This window comes from Falco naumanni, chromosome 10 (assembly GCF_017639655.2).
Source record: "Falco naumanni isolate bFalNau1 chromosome 10, bFalNau1.pat, whole genome shotgun sequence".
NCBI classification, from domain to species: domain Eukaryota; kingdom Metazoa; phylum Chordata; class Aves; order Falconiformes; family Falconidae; genus Falco; species Falco naumanni.
The window spans coordinates 11,709,601-11,736,739 of NC_054063.1; the positions used below are offsets into that span (position 1 = coordinate 11,709,601).

The following is a 27,139-nucleotide window of genomic DNA, read 5'->3' on the forward strand; positions in this document are numbered from 1 at the left end:
AAAGGGTTTCAGAGCTTTAACATCTTCAACTTTTCTCGGAAAGAGGAGGTTGGTATGGTTAGGAAGCTTGGTAATTTTACTCATACTTTCATGCTCGCTCTGTGTTTCAGCAAAACAGTTATGGAACTCATGCATATATCTAAATTATATAGGCTTTAGTAATGCAAACTGTTCCTCTGAATCAACTGATTTGAAAAGTTCAGTAGTGTGATGGAGGGTCAACTGTCTTACCTCATTTGATTCCTGTAATATGACTGCATAAAACAGACTTTCTAAGGAGGGCAGCTTGTTCTCTCCAGTTCCTCACTGCTGCATTAGTGCATGGAATAAGGAATAACCAGTGTGTAGAACTGGGAAGAGAAATTGCATGCACTCTTCAAAGTGTTAACTCATGACTATAGCAGAACAAACTCTTACAATAAATTTTGATTCTTCCATATTAGTTTGTGACAATGGATTTTAAGAACATTTTAAAAAATGTATTTGCAAGTCACACATTGGGAGTAGAAAGTTAACTTGCAAAATGATGCTTAGTTCTTGATTTAGTATTTTCTGTGTCCAGACTGCAGCAAAGCCATCAACTTCAGCTGTCATCCCTCCTGGAAGTATAGGTTTTCAAACACCAATCTTACTGTTAAACTAAAATAAAAATAAACTCTCTGCTCAGAGATCAGAATGGGTTAGATTTACAAAAGCAAGGTGGCAGGTATGTATAGTTAGGTGTCCTGCAGATAAAGCAGACATGGTGATGTTAGCATGTGAGTGAACTTCATTGTCTTTGGTGGAACTACCAAAATGTTCGTAGTATGACCAAATAGGAAAAAGGGCAACTCAATCGCAGCTGGGTCTTTGTTTTGTTTTCCTTAGAAAAGGGGAAGACGCCTTATCAAAGAGCAAAAAGTTGCAAGGGTCTTCTGCCCCCTTCCCCGGCTCTTTACTACATCTGTGTTTCTCCTGCCTGGAGAAATAAAACATGTAATGCTGTTGGTATAATTGATGGTATTTTATAGTGTATGTATGGGTGCCAGTACAACTTTCAGTAGAGTTGTTGCAATTTAGGACCTATTTTAGCATATTTTCAAAATAGTTTCAAATTCCGTCTTGAAGCTGTTGATGTGTCCTGTTTCAATACTGATAATCTCAAATCTGATTTCAGGGGTTATGAAGGGGAGGCAACAAATGTTGTATTTGACTTCTGTCAAATTCCACATCCCTGCAGCTTGCGTCAAGGGCATGTTGCCCTTTATACACATGTATGTATTACTTGATCAAGTGGTGGATCAAAAGTTAAAAACAACACCAAATAAACCCAAAAACTGAAGGGGGAGGGGGGGCGGCGTGTGTTTGGGGGGTGTACTTAGTATTACTATCAAAGTTGGAAAGGAGAGTAAAACAACAGTCAAATGCACTGTTTCAAATTCACTGATAAAATCTTGATTGTTTTAGTTTTTATGGTTAAATGAAAACATGCTATAGATTCCATGCCTGGGGATGCTTCTGGAATCTCTCAAACTATGTATGTGTATATATAATCATTGTTGTGTATATACATGCTTGTGTAATAAGGTCACACAGCATAATTAATTTTCTTTTAAAAGCATACTAAATAGAAATCTGAGTATGAGCATATCAACGCAGATTGTCTACAGTTAATTTACTTAGATTACTTAAGTTTATAGATACTCATAATTTACAAAAATTGTGTGTAATCTTGAAGTGGAATATATTTAGAGTAACTGAACGGATTTTTTAATTATTATATATAGTTTTAATCTCAGTGCAAAAACATAACTCAATGCAGTATGTAAAGGAGTAGGAAAAAGATGATGTGCTTTATTTTTGTTGTCTTGGGTCCAGTATTGGCCTGCCTTTCCCCCATTCCTCTCTATCAAAAGATTATATTTCTATGTTTTCATGGGCAGAATTAGAAGTATATTTGCTCTTAAGAATTGTGGACCATCAGGTATTGCTGTGGGACAGTCTTTCAGTGTGCCCTTGCAATTCATCATTCAGATGACAGGGAAGGTCCCATGAGTCCTTATCAAGAAGCTGTCTTTGGATAGTTCAGACACGTTCTTTGAATTTAAATGTCATAATTCTACTTACTTTTGATAGGGCACAAAGCTGGGAGAAGGGGTTCGCTAGTAATAATGGTAACTTTTTTCCTTCTTGTAACTTTCCTGATTTTGTTCATTAAAAAAAAAATATCCAAAATTAATCCCATGACAAATGTTTTTACATCCTCATTATTGCAGAAGAAATCTGGTGCTCTTAACATCTCTTGATTATGCTTATGCAACTGCATAGCTGCTGGTGAGATTGTAATGGTATTGCATTTTTAAAGCACGTTAACAAATTTAGCAGCCAATGACATGTAGTATGTTGTAGGAACAGTTCTGATTGAGCTTCATTTAAACTTTCCCTGAAACTTTGTTTAGTTAATCTCTTTAGTTTACACTTTTATATTGTATCACAGATGCTTAGAAGATAAAATTTTAATTACATCGTATCATGCAGGATCTTGAGGTGTAAGCAGATCTCATTGATGTTACTGTTGTGGAGAATAGAATGATGGTAACAATACATGTAGGCTTTCATCTACTTAAAGGTGTTATGGTCTTTTACTAACACGCAATTAACTTAAGTCAAAGATGAGTGACAGCAAATAAGTTTACAGAAAATGGCTTTTGTAATACACCTTGCCAGTGGAAGTTTAGCTTGCAACTTTTCTTTCCTCAGCTATGTCAATTGACCTCCCTCCCCAGATTTTCTATAGACATTGAGTAATTAATAGTTTTAGTACAAGCAGTATACTTTGAAAGTCTGCCTGCATAGCCTGATAGCACTGACAAGTTCGTACACGAAGAAACATTTCATCTATACTAAATTAGAATGACAAGCCTTATACCAAGAGTCTTGGTTTAGCAGTTTTAGTTTCACTAGGTGAGTTTCATCATTCTAGTACTAGACTGACTGTGGCTTTGGGAATTGTAAATTCTGTCTAATTGTGAAATTGTGCTAGAAATGCGTATTCCATGGTGATGATGACTGATGATTATATAAAAAGTAACTGAAAGAAAGTACAACTCATTTATAATGAACGTAAAGTTTTAAGTAGGCTGGTCTTAAATAGACTGGAATAAACGTTTAAAAATACAAATAGGTGCCCCTGACACCTTACTAGCTACTTAAGTTTTCTTTGTAAAAGTGCACTCTAAAATAGTCTTCAGTGCATGACTTCTTGGTTGCAAGTAACCTGAAAAAATGCTGAGGATGCAAGCCAAAATGTTTAGTGTCCCCATCCCTACTCCACCCTTTAAAAAAAGGAATTGCTGCCTTGGTAAGTATATGTAATTTGTCCATTATTGCTGCCCACTAGCTAGCATTTCTCAAGGAATGCAATATGTTTATGTCAACTCACATATTGCACAGGAATACTTTAGCAGGATGGGCAGTAGAAGTAGTTGTTTAAAACCGCAGAATATTCCATGGTATTTGCCCTTGATAGAATCTCAGTGCTGGTAAGCCTGAGCAGGAAACCAAGTGTATGGTTTATTGTTAAAGGATAAAACTAATTTCTCCAACATAAGATGTGACTAAACATAATTCATGCTCTCTCCTTTTTTTTTTAACTTCTATTTAAGATTCCTACATCCCACATGCTTGCTTTGCGTGTGTTAAACATGGGTATTAAGAGGGAAGTACTATGGGACTTTAAAATTAGATTATAGACTTTAATTCAGCAGAAATACTTTTCTGGCACTAAGCAGATGGAGGTAAGTTTCTCTTTTCATAATACCAGAAAGTGTCTGCTGTTCTTGCTACCAGTCTTAGCTGTGAAAAGAAAAAAAAAAAATTACTGTTGCATAAGAAATCTGGCTTGCTTACACACAAAAAAGGCACAAACTTAGATATTACATCTTTATCATTTTACTGGTGTTCCTAAAATTCAGTTTTACCCCCAGAAAAGTTTTGCGAATAAATTCAGTCTGTGGGGGGTTTTAATTTACTAATGAGAAAAATCTTGGTGTTTCTAAACAATTGTTTAGATAGTTCTTGTTAATCTTTGGTCTCGGTCAAGTGAAGACACTGCGTTGATGCGGTGTTATTGCTGGCCTGCATGACAGCCTCACAGCAGTCTGTCATTTCTGCAAGATCTTCCAGTCAAACAGCGTTCGTTGCTCTCTGAGTGTACTTTTGTGCCTCCGATGCATAGAGATCTTGACCAACTGTTAAATTGTGCTAACTACTTGAACTTCGTAGTATTATCTGAGTTTTGCCTTCTCTCCCAGGCTGGCAGAATTGCTAAAAACTGTCTAGACTGATGTTTTTCACCTGTGTGAGCAGTGTTTTCTGCTGTGATTTATATTTGAGGTTGGTTCTCTGCTCAAGCACTGAGCGATTCAGTGAATCACAGAGGTTCTATAGTGTTGCTTCACCATGTTGCTAAAACGAGTGTTTTAGGCATGCTGCGTTACCACGATGATGTACACCAAAACCAAGTCAAGCACTGTTCTCTTCCAACGCTAGGCTAAAGTCTGAAGGCAGGAAAATGCACACCTTTTCTTGAGAACCTTGTCTGCCTTGCTGTGCGCTGCATCGTCTCAATTTGGGTAGTTTGTGTTCTTGTAGCAGTTCTCTGTGTTACACTTAACCAACTATTTTCTGCTTGTGATAGAGATGATCAGTTAAGATCTGTGTACTAGCTACATATCATTTTTACAGATGATGGTGGTTTGGTGTATTGTTGTGTGCATGATGTCTACGTCAGACCAAGTGCTGCTCTTGGCATCCTAGATTAAAGAAGTTAAATATAACAAAACTATCTTTAGTATTTCTGAGGTCCCTCGTGTGGTGCTTCTGTGCAAACCTGATGCAAGAAATCAGCTGGGAAACCTACATAACATTTTTAATGCAATGCTTGAAACCGGCTGGCATTTTGCAACATTCTTTAATGCAAATACTATCTGAAAGTATTCTGGGTTTTTTTCTGTCTAGTCTTTGTCTACTTAACAGTGCATCTATTCTAGTAGTTAAAGTCCTCACAGTCCAAATGAAATAATTGCCTGCTGTCTGTCTACCAAAGAGGCTCTTTTTTATGGGAAATTTTAGAACACTTTGGGTTTCTGAATCATCAGTTATAGCAGAAAAGCCACAAAATGCTGTTCGAGGGGTAGGGGGAAGAAGTATCCAACTAACTGAATCTCCATTGTCTTAAACAGCAGTTGCCTTTAATATGACTAATTCTACATGAGTGTTCTTGTTGGTGTCAGGGTGTAGAAGCAGACACAGTTTTCACTGTGAAAAGCAACAAAGAAACGAGATAATTGGTATCAAATAGGGCTTTAGTGAAAAGAAACTGTAATTACTTGGAGTGCTGTCCAGCAAGGGGGGCAGAACTACCAGCTGTGTGTGTTTTGTATAGGTGTACATAAAAGTAGCACTTCCATTTCCAGTCTATAAGCAGGGTTTTCTTTCTAGCTTATGGGTCAAGGCTAACCTTTCTTTGGCAAGTTTAGGGCTTTACCTGTGCCAGTGTCCTTTCATCGCTCCAAAATCAGAGTCTTTAGCTTTAATACTTGACCCTAACTTCTGCTATTTTTTCTTTATATAATTAGATGGGGAGAGGTGGGAGGAAACCGGGGTGTCAGTTGTATTCTATCTCATTTGCTCTCTTTCGCTAGGCTACATGGGCTGTGAGTTTCTGTGCTGCTTTTATGACGGGCTTTTGCATTTCATCTTAAGATGTAAAATGTAAATGCACCTACGTAGCTGCGTGTGTGCAGCTACAATAGCACATTACATTGTGTACAATCTGACATCAGAGCAGCTCTTCAATGCTAATCTGACACCAGTGCATTTTAAATGGGACAACATAATGAATTGTCTTTACAATTTGTCTTACAAAAAGTACAGCTGGCTTAAATGCCTTTTATTCTTATAATTCTAACTGCCTGGAGTGCATAAAAACACAGACACATGGCTAACCAATCTCGCATAAGGTGTAAGCTATTTCAGTTGACCTGCAGAATTGAAGACCTCTGTGTAGAGCTAATCCCTCTCCCCTTTCAGTGGAAACTTCACCTGCATAGCTTTCATTTCTAAAGCATGGGAATGTGTAATCTGTATTTTTATTTTCCACCTTCAGTGCATCTCTATGTAGCTAATTATTCAAGTGTAAGGTAGCTTACAAGTGTAAGCTATCCAAGTGCTAGTACCAACTCATACAGATTTAAAAGTAGTTGTACGTACATTTCTGTTTTTGTCCTGGTTTATGAATAGTGGAACTGTTCCTATAGATTGAAGCCCAGCAGGGCTGTTTAAGTGGGAAAAATTGCATCGCATTTAAATATTCTAGAACCCTGGTTTTAATGTACGAAGTGGCCTGATTAGCTGGGGTAGTAATTACATTAAAATTGAAATATTCTGGACACAGAGCTCCCAAAATAGTTGTGCAGAATCTACCCACTGGAATGTTTTTGGATCAAGCCTTTAACCAAAAATTTGCGTTGTTCATGTGGTTTCAGATTAGGCTGCTTGTGATCAGTCCAGACTGTGTGATCAGTAACGAGATGCTGAGAAAATCCTACAGTAAAACTCATGTTGAAGAAAACTTAATTTTTACCACTGAATGCTACTTTTACAATGAATTTTGTCTCCTTTTCATTGCTAAAAGACAGAAATCTGGATGTTTAATTCTGTAATTGACTCTTAAAATATGGTCTTTTTTAACTTCTAGATGAGACTTTTCAGTAACTATGAATAAGAATATGCATTCTCAGGAAACTGTAGAGAATTCCCTTGATTTCTGACAAACATATGAAGGATTTTTGATTAGGACAGCTGCCTATACTAGAAAAATACGCTAATTCCCTGAAATTCAGCTGGAATATCTCATTGCTGTAGAACAAAATGAGCTCGGTCATTAGGCTAATCTTGTATTTCTGAGGCTGATTATTTTCTCAATTTAGTAAATGACAGACAGCATAAATATTTCTTCATGATTTCATAAGAAATCCATGGCAAAGCCAGGACCCACATCCCTTACTTACAAGATTATTTTTGTGGCACTGCAGTTCAAGTGTATATGTTTTGGTTTTTTGAAGTTTAATTTTGTAATAGTGTATGCATCCTGTCAAATGCAGATTGATTCTGCGATGCATTTGCAGAGAATTACTTGTGCCTGAGCGTTATTCTCCGCTATTAACTTAATTCTGATTCTTGTTTTCTTGTGTTGAGACAACTCTCTTGATATGGACTGTCTTAGGACCAATGTAGTGGTTTTGAGAACAGTTCTTTGGGCCATTTTTGCAACAGATTATTGCAACAAGTCTTCACCTTCCAGCCATGGAGAGTCCAAACATTAAGAATAACTTGTCCTCTGCTGACAGGCCAAGCTTGTCTCGTACTAATACTGTAACAGTAAGAAGAGTATGCTTTATGATACAGTTCCATTTTCTAGTACCATTTTTTACTCTTTGAGCAAATTGTATTACTTTTCCTTAGGAGAATTGCTGGTTTGGCTGTCTTTATATTGGGGAGAGCCTTTATTAGAGTAGTTCCATGCTAGCAAATGGGAGGAATTAATGCATGGTCTCTGAATTTGACCACTCAAATGGGCAGTAGTTCTTTGTGGTCCTAAGATGTCTTCATTTAGACTATTAGACCTTTTTGCTAAGTCAATGTGGAGACTGTTTAATGGACCTCTGCTGCCTTCTAGATGTGTTGCTTCTTTTTTTAAATAGATGTTCAAGGATCCCTGTAAATAGTAAGATTCTTCTGAAATTTTAGCAGGTGTGTTATTAACATACAATCTTGGTGAATGAATAGAGAAATCTTAAAACCTTCCATACAAAAATTATTGTTGATAACTTCATTGTATAAAAATTTTCCAAAATCCCATAATTCAGTGAAACAATTACGTTATTAAACTTATCCTTTTCTGCACTTCTGTGCAAACATATTTGAAAAGAATATATTAAAACTGTAGACATGCAATGAGTGTAATAGGAAATCATCAAACTATAAACCTAATGGGGAATTCAACGCCCCCTAAAGTGTGGCATTTTCTCCAGCTATATCATCAAATTACATAGTAAATCAACACTTCCTTACTTTTCTTTTGTGATTACGAAAATCAGAGGAATGATTTTTTTTTAATGAGCTGTATATAACTGTAATGAACACTGATTTCTGATAGAAGAGAAAAAATTATTTTAAATGAAGAGTTTTAAGTTAGATCTTAAGTTAGAGCTTTGTAAGGTGTGGGGTCTGTGTAATTAAACAATTGGCTTTTCATTTTTCTAGGTAGTGATACCTCACTTACCCCTTATGATAGGTAATCTGTTGCAGCAGCCTCATCACTGCCTTGTTTTTAACATCTTTGTACTGCAAGGAATTTTTAATTTGGGTTATGGGCTTAGCACCTCGCTAGTGGTGATGGCAGATTGCAGTGTATCTATGCTTCTCAATTTGGCAACCTTGTAAAAGATACTGGCACCTATTTATCTTAACTAAATTAGCTGAAAAAGGCATTAGAGAAGTGCCTATGTCCAGTTCCGTTGCCCCTGCTGAGAGACTTTATTCGCTTATGATATGCGGTCAAGGTAGGCAACTGGTGTAATTTACCTGAGTTCACAAGTCAGGTATGTGTAGCCCAATGAGATGTGCCAAATACCTTGCTTTTTAGGCTTCCCTCTTAATTTAACTTTTTAACTTCAGTGATCTGGCCAATAAGTAAAACAGCAAGTGTTTAATTTATCTCATTGTGTTTTGTCATTTTGACGGATTTCTTTCAATCCATGGGTGCTATATGTGCCTTTGAGCCCTATAAATTTGTTCCTCTGAGAGTTAAACTAATATAAAGTTAATTCTAGGCAAAAAAAGCACTGCTTCTTTGTGAAAGGGCTTACTTCCTAATAACTGCAAAGGATATCAGTAGATCTGTTAATGCTGACCAGCTGAAAACACACTTTAACACTTCCAACTGCTTCTGTAAAATACAAGATGTTGAGAAACAGGAATGAGAAGTGGAGGTGAACTAAAGTGCCTAAGTTGGGAAGGAAGCAAGGCAGTTCGCAGGAGTGTGAATGTGGGATGTTTTTTTCTGTTGTGGCTTAAAGTGAGTGTGAAATTGAAGAGGAAATTACAACCCATGGGGCATGTTAAAAATTGGCTTTTTATTAAAATGAGATTTGCAGACAAATTGAGAATCCAGTTATCAAGTTGGATCTGGCTAGAAAGGAGTGGAAAATAGAAGGATGCTTAGCATCTCTAAGTTACTTCATTCAGTTAATATTACATTACATTTGATAACAGGCAAGTTGCCAAAATGAATAGGTAAGGATTTATGATTTGGAGACGATATTAGAGCGGGTACCATAGATGAAGATGTGTTGTACAATAAAATGCAGACCAAAAGAGCAAAGAGCACTGGATTGTCTGCCGTTATTTAGAAAAATGATTGGAGTAGGTAGCTCGTACTTCCCAATGATAAGCGTAAAGCTAGACGCTGTTACAGAAAATATGCTCGTGCATGGCAAGACCTGAACACCAAAGACAAGTTCTTGTTTTCTTGAACAGTGCTGAGCAGGGAGCATGAAAGGCATCTTTCCGGTGTTCGGTAAGAGGTCTCGGTGTTCTAGTCAGACGTGTATGTGGGTAGGCTGCTGGAGTGTTACAGGCACAGTTTAGAACATGGAGGGTGAAGCTGGATGGTGCAGTGCAGTCAGGTGAAATCTGTGGGTAAGGAACAGTGACCATGTGAAGCTGTTAGATGGAAAAAGTGAGCAAAAGACAATATGGGAGTAAAATTGACTAAACAGAAAGAAATGGATCAAAACTTCTATTAAAAATACCCTGAAAGTAATTAGTGATAATGTAGTCCTGTCTTTCTCTAACCAGGAAATACCTGTTGCCATGTACTAAACATGACATGACCACAAACAGAAGGTGCTTATTAAAGAGGTCTTGTGGTCTATTGATTTTTAAATTAGTGTGTAAGAACTGCTGAGAGTAGTACAGCAAAGAACAGTCAGTTCAGTAGGCTGAGTCATACTCGGAGGTAAACAAAACTTAAGAGATGCATCAACTCTGGTTTTCACCCCCAATTTTTAGGCAGTTTTTAAATGTCAGATCTGTAGGGTGATGAAGTAACAGATAACTGAAGTTGTGGGGGTGTTTTGTGGTTTTTTGCTTCTTAAGAGCATGGAGTGTGCTTATCATCATGACTTGAAAAGGGCTATTCCTCCAGCTTTACTTGAATTCTACTAATCCACGAGACAGATGTGCAACAATGGAACTCTGTTTGTCAGGAGGGAAAATAGCAGTGAAGTAGTAACATGAGGGGGGATTCGTGTTTAAACATAACTGAAAATCTGAATTATTTCTGTTTCTGAAAATGTGTTCTGGAAAGGAAATAAAATGCACAAACAAGCAAAATGAGAGGAAATAACAGTAGAACTCAATAGATGGGAAGGAAGAGGAAATACACTTGAGAAATAGCTTCTTCCATTTTTATAATTGATTGGAGAAAAGGGAAGAAAAAAAGAGAAGTATATGTGACACCAGAGAGATAGTGATTGCAATTCAGTACTGTTCTCCAGCTGGAAATACCATTTAACAGTTTTTTGTCACCACACAACTTTTTTTTTTTTTTAAGGCTGCCTATAAATCGGTATTTCTCTGTACGGTCTCTGGCTAGCATCTGGATAACGTTGCCTGAAAGCTATGCTTGCGTTTCAAAGTATTGGTGTGAATAAAGTGCCTCAGTGCAGGACCAAGAGAGCAACGTTTTTTGTAAGGGAGTAGAGGCAGATGTGGGTCCTAAAGATTTGTCTATACATGGATATTAAATTGCACAAAGGTGTAAACTAAAGCACAATAGCTTTTTTTTTTTAAACTGTCTCTGAGCTCTTATTTCTTAATGAAGTCATTGTTCTTTACACTAGAGTAGATACTTAGGAATTAGATGGGGCAGGTAGTTAATCCAGACTGTATTATTAGCAGCAAAATTGAGTTTCTTTACTGCAATTCTTCACCTCTAGATCAGTCCATTTACTGTAAGTTTGTTGAGCAAGGTTGTCCAGTTTCTCTGTGTTTGTATTACTGCACTTCTGGAATGCAGACAGTTTGCAGATGCCTAATGATATTATATTCATGTATTATTCTGGATTAATTTCTTTCCTGATGCACCTTGTTTATATAGATTTTTTAAATTAAGAGTTATTTAACTCGGTTTCAGCTGGGGCATATGTTACTGTGTCTTCAGAGTGGCATTTCAGTTTCTTCCTTTGCACTCTTTTCTGAAGACTTCTGCTCTGAGCTGCTCCCTTGCTGTCCTTGGCCAGGCATAGCTGTGTTCCCCCCTTTCCCAAACCTCTACATAAATCTGGTTTTAAGCTCACAGTTTTGGATATAGTCTTTGCAAGTCTTCAGCCACGCCTTTCCCCCCCCTTTACTAAACATCACCACCTGACTAATGGTAGAGATCTCTCTAGGCTGCTGCCTCAGAGAGGAGAAAGGTTGATAGAGTACGTTAACCTGATGTGCTTTGGTTAATTGTTCCTAAAGATGTTAAAGGCTTGGGGTCATGAGGCTGTAATGACAATTTTCAAGAACTTAGTGAGGAGCAACCTTGCGTGTTGCTGGCTCTTCGTGCAGCAGCTTTCTCTAGCTCTGCCACTGTGCTGTCCCAGTCTCCCACTGCAGCTTGGCTCCTTATAGAAAATGCTGCCCTTCATTTATAAGCAGTTATTTTTCCTGTAGACGTGGCTGCCTTTTACTGGTTGTCTTTGTCTTTAACAGAAAATGGTAATGTGGCCCAGAATTTTGCTATAGAAAGTTAACACTTTCACTGCCTGCTCAGCAGGTGCTTGTTCTCATGTTTATCTGTGCAGGCTATTAACTGGGAATTGAATTTGCAGAATTATAGGTCCTGTTCAGTGGCTTAATATTTTTAGTCACTGAGAAGTTTGTTTATCCTTAAATACTGTGAGCAGATTCAGAGTGTCTCTACATACAAGTACGTGATTATGTATGCGACGGAGCGCTTTTTTTGTTAAGCAGGGAACAACTGCGAAACCTAAAAGGTGGTTGTGATCAGGGAGCATGGTCAGTCAGGCACTGGAACAGGCTTCCTAGGGAGGTGGTCAGTGCCACAAGGCTGTCAGCATTTGAGCCATTTAGGCAATGTCCTTAATATGCTTCAGCTTTTGGTCAGTCCTGCATTGGTCAGGCAGTTGGACTGATGATCACTGTAGGTCCCTTCCAACAGAGATACTCTATTCTTAGGTTCCCTCAGAAGCAGACTGCAAAATGGTGCTTTTTCTTTGCTCTACATTATAGCCATTTATATGGCAGCTGTGACTGCATCCTGTTCAAGTCATGATATATCTAGTGGAAACAACATGACTTAAATATTGATGTAATGCCGTGGTTCTGGAAGCTCTAGAAATAATACATGTAACAGTAGTTGGAGGCATTTCATTCAGAATAATTTTAAGGAACTTTTCAAATCCCATTTTATGGCAGACACACAAATTGAGACAACCATGTGAATGTGAAAAATTATACCATACTGAATGAAAATACTTAGAATCTCATTACATTTTGAGAAAATTAGTTCTCCCATACTTGGTGTATATCTCTTCCTTGCAGTCTTTACTAATAGCAAGATAAAACCTGTATTTTCACAAAGAATATTAGAACTCCAAATGAAGACTGCAGAAATACCAAATCATTTAATCCTTATCTGGTACAAATTGTAGTAAAATTATATATTAAAGATATTTCATCTGCAATTACATGCTAATGTTTTTAAATGGAGGATTTCATTGGTTAAGTTGAAGAATATCTTGCACAAATGCAGTATGTGGTTTGTTCAGCATACGTAAGTTTTACATCCAGTTATCTAGGCAGTTAGAATCCAGCCTCCTTGGGTTAATGACCGCCTGCAAGTGCAGTGTCAGTCCTGGATTTCACCTGCATTTCATGTACTTGAACAGAGCTTGGTTTGTTATTTGCAAAGGTAGTTGCTGTTGTTTGACCTGTGGGAAAATGAGTTTGTCAAGTTAAGTGCTCACACAATTAGTCACTGATGGAAGGCTCAGCAAACAGCAAAAGGCTGAATGTGCAAAAGATAGAAGGGTGAATTAGCATGCTACACTCTCTCCATCCTTTCAGAGATGATGTTTCTTTGGGGAAGCTTGAACTGCTATGATCCAAGCAGTATTTATTCTGCAGATAAAGTGCAAACATCTCTCCAGCCAGCCCTAGCCTATATTTAGTAGCTAAATGTGGATCTATTTCATTACACCTGCAGTTCTATACAAATAGAGACCCAAACTGCATCCTGCTGAGCTTGACAGCGAGTAGTTGATTACCATAATAATCAAGATGTAATAAAAAAACAAGTCAACACAGATGGATTCAGTGGTGATAAATCTTTTGTAGTCTGGTTTTATTTTTAAAATGTGAACTTTTTAATCATCTGATACTTAGTCATCCAACTGAATTAATATAGGTCTATCACAGTGAGCTCCCTTCAGTTAACAAACAAAAGCAATACTTCCAAATACATACATGTAGGCTCTGGTTGTAATTTTGGACTTGAAATGTGTTGTTTATGTGTTTAAAAAAAAAAATTAAAGGTGTTTCATACATGGTAGTATTTATAATGAAACCAGATTTTAGGAAATAGTAGTTCTAAAAGTACCGACCACTATGAACTAAATCCTGGGAAAGTTAACGCTCGCACTGCTGTTGCATCTTCTCCTCTCCCAGTTGGTCATTCTTCAGCTGATGCAGTCTGCCAGTGGTGCATAATGTTTCTATTCAGGTTCTTCCAAAAAATGTTCCAAAACACGTTAGAGAGCAATGCAGGAGTGGTGGGTAGAGCAGAGGGCAAGAGGATCTACCTCACCCAAGGTAGAGCGGGAGGCAGTGGATAAGAGAATGATAGATTTTATGCTTAAGAAAATACTTTCCCCCCTCCCCTCCCCAGAAAGTAGTCATTGAAAAATAAGGTGGAGTTGGCATGTAGAAATGGATGGCAGAAAAAGCCATGCTGATCCTTAAGTACCCCATAGTAGCCTGCCTTCCTTAGGAGCTTGGCTGAAACCAAGAAATGCTTTACAAGATTGAAGTAGGGCTCTTTTTAGGCTTGTGTTATATGTTGCCAGACAACTACAAGGAGACTTAAGTCTTTAGAATAATAAAACCTCTTGCTTTGCATAATCATAAATGACATGTCTTTTAAGTTGTTAAAAGTGGTGAAGTGCAGTGTAATTTATGGATTAAATTTTGCCCTTGAATGTTTGTGAAGCTCATTATAAGGAAGCATGCTGTGTATTCAGGGAATAAATTTGACCCTGTTGTTACGAATTTGTCTTGTACAAAGCTGATACAGTAGTGACTTAACATTAGATGGTCCAATAGGAAATTAAAATTACTGTTTCAGCAAAACAGATGGAATTTCTCATTGTCACAGGCAAAGGAAGGCAGGTCAGATGTGTTTTACTACAGGAGTGTCTGAGTTGAGCCAGTCAGACTAGATTGCCTTTGTATAGTCTTCAAGGGTAGAGGGGAGATACTTGTTTTACCTTAGAATTTACCTTAAAAGTGTTACCTTATAATGACAATACGCCTGAGCTCATTCTGTAGGTGTTGGAGACACCCCTGTATCTTAGCTTCTTCCGTGAGGGGAATGTCTACCCCTTGAATTAAAGCGATCAGGAATACAGGCAGCATTAGAAATTGAAGGATAATCTGCTGTAAAGATCTATAGTTTGCTTTATGTTTGTCTTTAAGGACAAGCATGAAGCATTCACGTCAGTCCTTTATGCTTGTTCACATCCAATTGCTGCCCGTTCCTATGTCTGTGATAGGAAACCCAAGAAATGTAACAGAAATGTGTGACAGTGGGTCCTGGAGGCAGCATGTGCTCTCTCTGGTGATGGGCTGTCCCCATCCCGGTGGCATCCCTGAGCCAGGGCTGCCAGGGTGTTTGCTTGCCAGTGGTGAGTCGAGAAACACAAATTCCTGCAGGAGAGATGGCTGCTCTTGCCTCTGGCTCTGGGGGCTTCATAAAAGCTGCTAATTGAGAGAGACCCAGAAAGCACTGGGCAATATTGCTTTTTCTTTATTTTTAACAAAACCTGCCAATTTCCAGCCTCTGAACTTCATTGGTACCAAGATTTCTGAATTTTCAGGTATCACTATCAAACCACTTATGTAGATTTAACAAATAACACTGACTTGAAATCCAGCTGTGGTCAGCAGTTTTTCATGTACCTGATAATTCATGTAGAAGATGCTTTGTTCTTTGAGTCATAACCCATGCAAATAAAGAATATAGCTTCTCTTTTCTAAAAGGTATTTTTCATGATCTTTGGTTATTGGAAGTGCATGTCATCTAATTGATGAGTACTCCTTGTGCTCGGTCTTTTTGATGTTGCTTGGTCACAGTGCTGCCAGGTGCTAATAAGTTTTTCTGGTAAACAATTAAGTGAGATTACAGTGCACTTACCTGATGCTGTATACAACTACTGAGGTCAAAAATGAAAAATAGGTCACTGACACTGAGTAATAGTTGTCAGTGGGCTTTTGGGTGACAGGGAGATGTGCTAAGCAGGCAGAGAGCGTTCACAGCCCTGTCAACTTTGGTGCAGTAACTCAAGGCAGACGTGCAAAACACTTTTTATGTGGCTAAACTGGGAAGGCTTGTTAATTTTTGCCCTGCCTAACAGCTTTTCATTCTGAGCTTCTAAAAGTGATTTTTGGTCTTGTTCTTTTTGTCAGGGGCAAAGCCATTGATTAATTTTATTTAATTTTCACCAAAAAAAGGATTTATACTGCCTCCTGGGGATTCACTCTCTTTTTTAAAAAAAAAAATTCTGCTCATGTTAATGAAGACTCTACTTGAGTAAGTACAAGTGAAAAAAAAGTGCAGGCAGCTGTGCTTTGTGCTTTTAGGCATACAAACCAAGACTCATTTGTTATTTTCCACTCAGTGACCAAGGGTGAAAGGGGTTTGCAGGCAGTGGGAGGCATAGACTGAGAGCTCTGACTCTTGTCTGAGAGTTGAATCCTTCTCATCATGTTCCAAGAGGTGCTAAGGAATCTGCAAAGTTACTCTTGCCATCAAAAAAAGATGAAGTGAAAATGGGAGATGTCTTTTTTTGATTTTTACAGAGGAAGAGACATTTGTAAGAATATAAAAATGATACAATTAGCACCCTTTTGCACTAGGTGGTGTTTGCTGCGTGCTGCCATGCTCCTGGGGGGGGGGGGGGGGGGGGGGGGGGGGGGGTGAGGAAGGAAAGTCTTTCAGAGCTGCTCCTGTGGCTCATGTTTCACACCAAAATAAAAGCTGTGAATCCCCTAAGTAAAGAGCAATGAGATTTAAAAGGGAGTTTTGATGCTTTAAAAAAATGCAACACAGCATAACAAATCCTTATTTCATTAAAAGATTATTATTTCCAGCATAGATAAGCATCTTCTAAAGGCATTGTTGATTTTCCTTGTTTCTTCAAGCTGTGTCTGTACGAATTGCCTAGTATATTCACGTAACTGGAGTTAATAAATACATGACGGGTGCCAGTCTGCCCTCTGCATCTGTCTTGTGCTCTTCTTTGTCCTGTCTTAAAGGCAACCTGTTACTTCGAGACTAGGTTTCACCCTCTACCCTTGCGGTGTGTGTGTTGTCTGAATGAAATGAGTGCTGAGATGTGAGGGTGGTTTGGTCCCTCCTGGAAGGCAGCACCAGGGCACCTGTGGAAAAGCAGGTTCTCCATGGTTTATTATTCCCTTATTCAGCATACTGTAGCAAAGTGTATTTTGAGAAATAAATATTTAAATAGAATACATTTATTAGCCTATCATTTTGCAGATACGGTATTTTACCCTTGATTTACTAAAACCTGAGCCAGAGGCTTTGATACTGAAGTCAGTATGTGCACGTAAGGCAACAGAGCACCTTGAAATAAGAGACAGAGTCTGGTTGCCCAAACCAGGGTACAGAAAAGCAACTTTACTTACTGATACCTAAATTTTGGCCCTAGTGGAAATGAAAAATAATTTAAAAAAAAATTAAAACTCACTGATTTTGAAAAGCTAAGCGAAGTACATGATTTTTGTATGTTTAATTATAATTTTGCAACATTATGTGATGTTACGATGTAATTAGTTTAGGCAGCCAAGGTACCAACTGGAATGCTATAGTGTTGTATGAAAAATATATTCCTACTATTCTAAAATAGTTTCTTAAGTGATTTGTTTTTTTCTGCTTCCCTATAGATTAAAGCAAAAAATTATGACAAAGTGGAAAAGGTGAGTCCTATCAATATATGTACTATATTTATGTAGCAAGAATGAGTATCTCGTGATTGGGCTAAAGCAGATTGAAAAGAACTATAGCTGTCATTGAATATGCAACTCAAAAACACAGATAAGAAGTATCACTAAAGCCAATTTGTGTAATCACCAATTACAGCTTGGTAGTAATTTTAAAGTGCGCAGAGGAATTTCCCTGCATAATTCTCTCTAGTTCCCTTACATAGCACAGAGACGACAAGTAGTTTAATTTACTCTTTCTTACAAATCTCAATCATAATTACAAAGATTAATTTAATTCATACTGTATAGCTTTAAAAGTAGAAACCTAATTTCTGTATCTGGAATCCTGATCACATCTTCTTGATGTATTAAACAGTTATTTCAGCGATGCCTTATGAAGGTTTTACACATTGATTTATGGAAATGTTACCTTTCCTATGTACGAGAAACCAAGGGGAAGCTACCTAGTTACAAGTAAGTTAACAGAGTTGCTCTGAATTATTCTAGTTATACGGTGGATTTCTTCTTGATTTTTGACTGGCGGGTGGGGGGGGACCTGGGTGGTAAACCTGCCTGGGGATCTTCAGTAGAGTGTTGGGGGGGATAATACATAATCTACATTATGAAAACATTTACTCTAAAGTTTCTTCAATTGAGCTTGCTGGATAAAACTGCTTCCTTAGTCTGGATCCATGTAACAGGGTGGGACAAGAGTGGGGGGAGTAGCTGGTGTATCCATGCCAGTTCCCTGCAGATGAGATTGGTGCTTGAGCCAACCTGAAACACACTTCTTCAGTCGGGATCTTTTGCTGTCCTTTCCCTTACTGTCCTGTTCAGAGTCTCCACAAAATTCAGCATTGGTTCTAGCTGAGGTAGCTCGGTAATCAGAGAAGGTTTTGGAATGCATAAAAAGGCAGAAAAAACAAGTGTCCAAATTTGGGGATGTTTCCTTTTTTCATCCCTTTTCAGTTGCTGCATTTTGCTTGTTTATAATCTTGTAGATGGTGTTTAATGCTTTTTCTTCTTGTTTGAGGTTTCAAGTAACATCAGTACCTTTCAGCATCTATAAACTGTTCCTCAACCTACCATAATGTCTTTGTGCTATAACTGCCAAGATAACTACTGCATTAACGAGGGGGAAAAAGCAGATTTTTCTTAATTTTTACAAGACTGTTTTGAAACAATTAAAGCATCAGTGTGCCCCCTTCCCCCCATCTTTTTATCTAATTTAACTTTCTTCTATTTTTCCTGTGAATATGGTCAAGGAGGTAGTAAGGTACTGAAAGATGTCTGAGTAAAGGAAGTGGGAGAGAGAAAAAGCTGTTTTCATTGAAACTTGACCAAGGAAATAATCTGTGAACATTTTAAATTTGGGGGAAAATACTTTGCATTTGGGGGGGGGATAAGAAAATGCGTGAAAGATTGTGGGCAGTTTCCAGACAGGGGAGCTAATCCTAATTGCCCCAGCCTTTTGGTGTTCCTGGAGAATTACAACAAGGTTAGGGGAATTCTGAGAAAAAAAACAGAAACATCTTCAGCTAAGAAGGTGTAGAGAGCAGTTGTTTTCTGTCTTCTCAACTTCACATAGTATACGTGGATTTCTGCTTAAGGGGTGGGGTAGGGGGAGGATCAGGAAGTGTTAGTATGCTAGGTTGCCACCAATAGATTTAAATAATTTTCTTTAAAAAGCCCCAACACTAAATGCAGAATTTAAAACTATCTGAATGCTAACTCGTACTCTCAGCTGTTGAATGATACTTTTCATACCTCAGTGTTTGGTTAGAATTTGCTGCATAAAAGAATACTCTTAAATAAAGAATTTTTTAAATACTAAACGCTTGCTCTATGGTCTTTGTGGTTTGTTTTTTTCCTCAGAGAAAAAATGGCTCAGGCATATGATTTTGCTCTGGATAAGATTGGCATGGAAATCATGTCATACCAGGTATGTTTTTTTATCAAAACACATTTTACTTCTAATTTTATAACAAGTACAACTAAGCATTGGTTTCATTATATGTAATATTTTCTCTCACGTAGATCTGGGTGGATTACATCAATTTTTTGAAAGGCGTGTAAGTACCTTGAAAGAATTTTTTTAAGCTCAGTTAATGTAATGTTGATGTTCATAGCAGTTATGGTCTGTAATAGCTGACGTTAATCTCTCTCCCCACTATTTAGAGAAGCAGTAGGATCTTACGCAGAAAACCAGAGGATAACAGCTGTCCGTAGGGTTTACCAGCGTGGTTGCGTGAATCCAATGATAAACATAGAACAGCTCTGGAGAGATTATAACAAATATGAAGAGGTAATCAAGAACATAAAACTTGTTTGTGACATAAAGAAAGAATAATCGTATAACCAAGTATGGTGCTCAAACTGTATCCACTAAATAATTATGTATAAGAGATGACCAGCAATATAAACGCATTTTGCATGTGCAGCATGTACCAAGACCTGTGGCAAAACTCCACAGGTACTTGAGTAAATTTTTAAATTTATTTTAAAAGTCTTTCTATAGGATACATTTCAGTTTCCCATTTCTCACTTGGCCCGGTGGACTTGCTAGTGAATTAGAAATTGGTGTCACCAAGGATGGAGAATATTTAACGTAAGCTAGAGCAGATCAGCTGGCAATGAGTGCTTGCTTCCCCAAGGAGGCACTCCCCTCCTTTCAGCTGCAGTTGCACAGGGTGAGATGGCGTTCAGCTGTGATGGTTTGGACTGCCTTCACAGTGTTAACTTACATGGTCTCAAGTACATAGAAAATGCATCTCGCCATCCTTCACCTGAAGCCATTACAGCATCAATTCAGGTGAGTCTGCTGCCACACTGTCTTCAGCAAGCGTAACCTCAGCTCATTGGCCTTGCAGGCTGATTTGTAGCTGCACCTTTGTAGCAGATGTGTAAACACATTGGGTGACAGCTTGTTAACCCACCCCAGTCAGCAGAGGTGAGAATGCAGGACTGAGGGTAGATGCCCTGGTGCTCAGCACCATCAGGTAGGAGCGCTCATACAGCCCTCTCTGTCCTGCCTCGCACAGCTGGGGCGCGGGTGCTGGCACGCTGTGGGTCAGCTGTGTGCTGAGCAGGAAGGAAGGGACAATTCCTCTTTGTTGCCAATTATGCAAGTTATAGGCTTGGTGACCTCTGACGTTAATAGAGCCACTGCGGGACTCGCTATGGGCACCTGCAGCCACGAGTGGAGTGTGTACTGTAACAGCTCATCAGCCTATTGGTATTCAGGGATAGCTTGCTGACCGCTGGGGAAAATACCCAATGGCGTCTTCTCCTGCGTAGAAAAATTCCCAATCCAACTTCCCTGTAAACCTCCTCTTGCGTTCCCACATAGCAAATGAAGGCTGTCGCTGCTGGTTCCCACTGCATTCATTAATATGCAGGGAGACTGTCAAAATGATAGCTGAAACCTGCCCTGCGGCCAGGCGGCACCTGCTTCCCGCCGAGGCAGCTCTGGCTGACGCCTGTAACACCGACCCGTCCCTCGGGCTGCTCGGAGCTGCTGGAAGCCGAGGGCCAGCGCTCTGCTGGGACACAGGTTTCCCTGTGTCCTGCCCTGGCTAGGCCGGTCTGGAGGGACAGGGCTGCTGCGGGCCGGTGTCCTGGCACAAGGAGGGAAATGCTCCTCACCAGAAGGGCTCTTTGAGGGGGAAGCGGTGCCCCCCATCAGTAGCCCAGCCACACAGAGGGGGTGTGCAGGGCTCCGTAGGAAAGGTTACTGGCTATCTGCTGCAACTAAAATACTCTCAAGCTTCCCTTTAGCCTAGTCACTAGCCACCAGGTAGCAGTATCAGCCTGTCGGTCATCGGTATCTTTAATTAAACAAATGGTCAAAAGTGGTAACAGCCCTAGTGAGACAGAGAAGTGACCACCTTTGGCTCAGAAAGCTGCACAGCTACAGCTCACAAGGCTGGCAGTGCGTCCCAGGAGAGCATTGCTGCGTTCTCAGCCCAGGCCTGGGTTAAATGGGGGCATTGGTGACTGTGTGCTAGCTGGCCCAGTTAGCTATCCCAGACAGAGCTTTGCACGAGTTCAGATGGTACCTTTGTTTCTGTAACGTGTCAGTACCTAGCTCGGGTGCCTGGAATAGGGCTGAAAGCTGCGCTCACCTGCCTGGAAGTCCTGGCAAGCCACGCCAGCGAAATCTACCTGGATGCAGGTGTGAACAAAAGGGTGGTTGCTTCTCCTGCCATAAGTGTGGTTCTTTGAGATTTTGTTCATGCCTGGGACCCCATGGCTGGGTCTCTGTTGCTGATGTTGAGGTGTGGGTTGCGCCTGGGCGCCCAGCTGCCCCTCATCCCCTGCTGCTCTTGCTTAGCAGCACGGCATCGCCCTCTGCACCGGTGCGTGGTCCTGGGGGGCTGGCACTCTCTGCAGTGACAGATCTCGAGTCTCGGCTGACAAAGGTACCCTATGGCAGGGTGTATGTTGAATATAATCTCTCTTAAAAGCTGTCGGTTACATCAGGAGCAGAGAAGTCAGAGCTTTGAGCTTGGAGGTCAATCTCTGTTACTACTTGTCCAAGAAAACAGAGTTGCTCATATGCTGTCTCAGTCTGCGCCTGGAGAACAGCATGCGGCAGCAAGGCAGGGAGCTGGGACTCGGACTAGGCGCTGACCATGATTCAGAAGGAAAAATGCAAACCACAAATACATTCTTTCCACTTTCACCCAGCAGGTTTATGCAAAGTTTATTGTATTTTTGAAAGCTGGAAGTAATTAAAAATACACTGAAGTGTTTCAGGTCAGTTGGGTTTTAGTAGTGAGTTTATTCTCTGATAAATCAGTTCTTGCCCATACGTTCATTAGGAGAAACGCAGTACCTTCCGAGATCAGTTTTTAAAATAACTGTCCTTCGTTGCTCACTTTTGCATCCACTTTCAAGTTTTTTTCTGGATCAAGTCAGATTCGATATTTCCAAAGTGAAATTGCACATTCCCAATTCCTTTTGTCACCCTTCTCCAGGGCATCAATATTCACTTAGCGAAGAAGATGATTGAAGACAGGAGTAGAGATTATATGAACGCGCGACGTGTAGCAAAGGTACAACCTTCTGTTGACTTTTCTTTCTTCTATTTAATTCTACAAACTAGCATTAAACTTGGTTTTATTTTCAAATAAAAATGTGCGTTAGAGTAAAAAGTTTGGGTATGGTAAAATATTTGTATGGTTTTTATAAAGCGTAACCAAAGTGTTTAGTGTGTTTAAATCTGCTGCTCACAAATGCTTCTGTTTCAGGAATACGAGACTGTGATGAAAGGTCTGGACCGCAATGCCCCCTCTGTCCCCCCCCAAAATACCCCCCAAGAGGCTCAGCAGGTAGACATGTGGAAGAAATACATCCAGTGGGAAAAGAGCAATCCTCTGCGTACAGAAGACCAAACTCTCATAACAAAAAGAGGTAAATAGGTACTGCGCTAGGGCATAAAGAATTGCATTTCTTCGCTCCGTGAACGACCTCCAGCATAAGTCACGACGTGGTTTAGTGTTCAGGGATCACGCTGGAGCAGAAGTTGATCAAGTTTCTTGAATTATGTGGGTGGTTTTTTTAAACTACTCTTCCGTTTTTGCTCAAGCCAAGCTGAAAGTAGCACATGGATTGTGGGGGACAGCGCTGTAGTCATGTGCCACTCAGCTTTCATTGGAGGTCAGGAAACAAGTGGATCACAGCTGGGTTTTATGGCTGATGTTCTTGAATGAGTTCTGCTTCTTCCTCTGTAGGGGAGGCAGGTTTTAGTGGTTACGAGGCCACAACTTGAATCCTGTGTTCAGTTTTGGGCCCCTCACTGCAAGAGGGATGTAGAGGGCTGGAGCATGTCCAGAGAAGGGCAATGGAGCTGGGAAGGGGTCTGGAGCACAAGTCTGATGAGGAGCAGCTGAGGGAACTGGGGTTGTGTAGTCTGAAGAAGAGGGGACTCAGGGGACCTTATTGCTCTCTACAACTGCTTGAAAGGAGGTTGTAGGCAAGTGGGGGTCGGTCTCTTCTCCCAGATAACAAGCGACAGGACAAGAGGGAACACCCACAAGTTGGACCAGGGGAGGCTTGGTGTGGATATTAGGAAAAATTTCCTCACTGAACAGGTTGGCAAGCACTGGAACAGGCTGCCCAGGGAGGTGATTGAATTACCATTCCTGGAGATATTTAAAAGATGTGTAGATGTGGCACTCGAGGGACATGGTTTAGTGGTGGACTTGGCAGTGCGAGGTTAACGGTTAGACTTGATGATCTGAAAGGTCTTTTCCAACCTAAATGATTCTATGATCCTATAAAGTTCCTGGCAACAAAAAAGAACTGCAGTTGTGTTTGTTGTATTCAAAGCCAATTAGTGTTAATATTGTCTGATTTATTTGCTGGGGTTTGTATTTCATACTTCCGTCGTCCAAGATGGTACCATTTCTGCGCTAACAAGGAGTATTTCTTACGGTTTTTCCCCCCAGTTATGTTTGCCTATGAGCAATGCCTTTTGGTTCTGGGACATCACCCAGATATCTGGTATGAAGCTGCACAGTACCTCGAGCAATCTAGTAAACTGCTAGCTGAAAAAGGGGTAAGCACATCGCCATGGGTTTCCTTTCTTATTTCATTACTTTGACATGGTGTACTGTTAATTTTCCTCAATTACTTAAGAACCAAGGAGGGGTGTGTGGAAAATATTTAACACCGTAAGTTGTAGCATGTTCAGAATTTTAAAATCGGGGCTGTTTTAAGAAATAAACACATTTGCATTTGAAATAAGAATTATGAAAAACTATTTTAGTGTTGGCCAATTTTAGGTCTGGGGGATGAGGGTTGGGGTTGGCCTGATTTTGTGATTCCTTAAGTACTGGGGAGGAGATTATCACTTTATTGGAGCACTGCATGGGAGTTCCCTGGGACTTTTCACACACAGAAAATATTCCATAGCTTGGCCTTCATTGTCACAGATGCTGAACAATTGTATTATCATACTTATTTTATAACAGGACATGAACAATGCTAAACTTTTCAGTGATGAGGCTGCTAATATTTATGAAAGAGCGATCAGCACTTTATTAAAGAAGAATATGCTTCTTTATTTTGCATATGCAGATTATGAAGAGGTGAGCAAAAATAGCAATGTACTGATGTTAAAACCCAAAGACATCTCCCATTGATAATGTCATTTATTTGAAACATACTGAATACACAGAATTTGGTAGAATTAATTTACTGATTCTTCTAGCCTTAACCTCTTTCAGTGTTTCTGAGACTGAGCTGACAAAATGAAGAGGAAAAGCCCGCTGTATGAGCTACAAAATTTTTGAAAATCTGTTGTCTTCCCACTTAAATATTAACTATATTTTTCAAATTACTATGAAATTGGAAGGCTGATAGATTTACATTTACTGGAGCATCAGCCTCTTCACTTGAAATGGGGATAAAGAACACCTTTCCTAACTAATTCTTGGGGGGTTAATGTTTGTATTTGCACGGCTGTGACAGAAGATGGGAGGCATGCCCCATACTGCAGCTTTCTTGGGAGTCTCTACCCAGGCTGCCACCTTACTGCAGAGCATCCACGAGTAATGCTTCAACAGTCGTTGGGTTTGCACATGAACCATCAGGAATAAAGGCTGTCTCCCAATGATGAGATGAGGACTATGGGGTCCTCTGCAGGATTTATTTTGCCCACTTATAATATGGGAGAGTCCATGGAAGTCCAGGAAGATCCCAAGGACCACAGAAAAAAAAAACAAGCAAAAAACAAAAAACCCTTTGCCCTTAAAAAGAAAAGCCTTCCTTGGCTTTCAGTGCAGCCTCTTGTATCCCAAGTGTACTAGCTATTTAGAATACAACTTGGGAGGGCTGAGCTGGCAGGGAATGTGATGAATTAGTTGGAGAGCAAAGAAGCTGGTTTTCCAAGCTGTCTGCACATTACTTTTAGACAGAGGTAAACAGTCCTTTTATCTCAAACACCTACAGTGGCAGTTCTGCTGTGGTATTCCTAAATTAGAAAAAGACTTCAGAGACTCTTGAAAAGCATCATGTACATAAGCACTAGTGAGATATTAATGTGGGAAGTAAAGAAATGACTGCACAAGACGGAAAATGCACCTGAGTGTAGGGACTACCATACCTAGTGTTCAGCTGGGGAAAAAAGGAAACGGAAAAAATTGAGTGTTTTCTTCAGACTGATTTTTGCATTCTCACAGGTGATTTACAATAGTATTACCAAGCAGTCTGTATTTCCCTTTTATTTACTTAGAGTCGAATGAAGTATGAGAAAGTGCACAGCATATATAACCGGCTCCTGGCGATTGAAGACATTGATCCCACTCTGGTAAGATGATCCTTAGTATTGAGTTTTTCCACATCCCTATAGATAGTCTTGAGTACGCACAAAGAATGGGGAAGTACTTACAGGAGTTCATTGGGTCACAAGGATGATTGAGCGGGTGGAGTACTGAGATGACAGAATTAGATTAAAATTTCAGCAAGGTTGATAATTATAGCCTTTAATCCACTTAGATACACTGTCACGTGCACTTTTCTCCTCTGTCTCTCTTGGAAAATCTCTTAGAACAAGCAATGAAGTTGCATTAAAGATTTCATGACACAGCTCGTAAGAACTGGTGTATGTTCTGTTGGCTCAACTACAATTTCACTTTCCTTCCCTTAACTCATGAAAAACATGCTGCTTTTGCCCATTATCTTCTCTACATAGAAATACACCATCCTGTGTACATAAAGTTTGCAAATAAATTTGTAATGCGCCATGTAAGTATCAAAGAGTATTGTGTACATCTCCTTAAGTTACATAGTAAACAACACTGTCTGTAGTGCCAGCTGTGGTGGTACTGAACAAATGGTGTGAGAAGTAACCTGCCTTCAAAAAGTTATTTAGTTTATAAATAGACATGAGAAGGAAAAAGAATGTCTGAGGTCTAAAATTAAACAACAGGTCAGTGTCAGAGGAAAGGTATCCATTTACTGACACTTTCAATTCATTGAAGACAGATCATAACTTCCCAAATATGCATTTTCTGAGAAACCGTGTACCGGTTCCTCCTGTTTGAGGAATGCTGTTATTTGTGATCTAATTCAGAGTGAAGGAAAGCTAAATCCCAAAGAAATGCAAATCACAAATTGGCCACTGAATTAAAGAGCACATTCATTATTTCCTTGATTGGGTATAAATATTTGCAGACAGGATAATTTGTATCTTGGATTGTATAGTGTACAGTAAAATGCTTCGTCAGGCCTTTGGACTGTTCTTTAGCTTTGCGGATGTCTTCACTTTATGGGAAAGATACCATTTTTACAGTAAACCTCTAGTTCTCTGAAGGCAGCAGCTTATGTAAATTACATTCATCTACTTACCTCCTCTTCCTTGAAAAATCTGTGTATTAACTGTTAGCATTTCAAGGGATTGGTCTTGGGTATATTCCATTTTTTTAAAAAAGTACGTAAAAAGCTTTGCCTCAGTATTTATAGCAAAACAACACAGAGGTACAACACAGTCTTTTTTCTATTGTGACTTACTAGCTGTGTTTTGTGAGTAAAGATTATTTCAGATATAGTAAAAAACTTTATTATATCCTAGTATTCTTTGTTAGTACTGATGATATATAAATATTAATATGCACCTTAGGTTTATATCCAATATATGAAGTTTGCAAGGCGAGCAGAAGGCATAAAATCTGGAAGAATGATATTTAAGAAAGCACGGGAGGATGCCCGGACCCGCCACCACGTCTATGTTACAGCAGCTTTAATGGAGTATTATTGTAGTAAGGTAATCATAGGTGTTCCATTTGATACTAAGTGTCAG

The 27,139-nt window shown here is 39.4% G+C and overlaps 1 protein-coding gene across 2 annotated transcripts in view; it reads left to right on the plus strand.

The window, feature by feature from the left end:
• CSTF3 (cleavage stimulation factor subunit 3) overlaps positions 1–27,139 on the plus strand; it is a 50,754-nt gene that overhangs the window by 16,013 nt on the left and 7,602 nt on the right. For both annotated transcript variants that reach the window (XM_040608635.1, XM_040608636.1), the window contains 11 exons: positions 17,296–17,328; positions 17,711–17,808; positions 19,210–19,276; positions 19,372–19,406; positions 19,513–19,639; positions 22,314–22,391; positions 22,587–22,749; positions 23,787–23,896; positions 24,312–24,428; positions 25,574–25,648; positions 26,960–27,103. In XM_040608635.1, the coding sequence (XP_040464569.1) occupies positions 17,296–17,328; positions 17,711–17,808; positions 19,210–19,276; positions 19,372–19,406; positions 19,513–19,639; positions 22,314–22,391; positions 22,587–22,749; positions 23,787–23,896; positions 24,312–24,428; positions 25,574–25,648; positions 26,960–27,103 (1,047 nt within the window). The remainder of the gene's footprint in view (positions 1–17,295; positions 17,329–17,710; positions 17,809–19,209; positions 19,277–19,371; positions 19,407–19,512; positions 19,640–22,313; positions 22,392–22,586; positions 22,750–23,786; positions 23,897–24,311; positions 24,429–25,573; positions 25,649–26,959; positions 27,104–27,139) is intronic.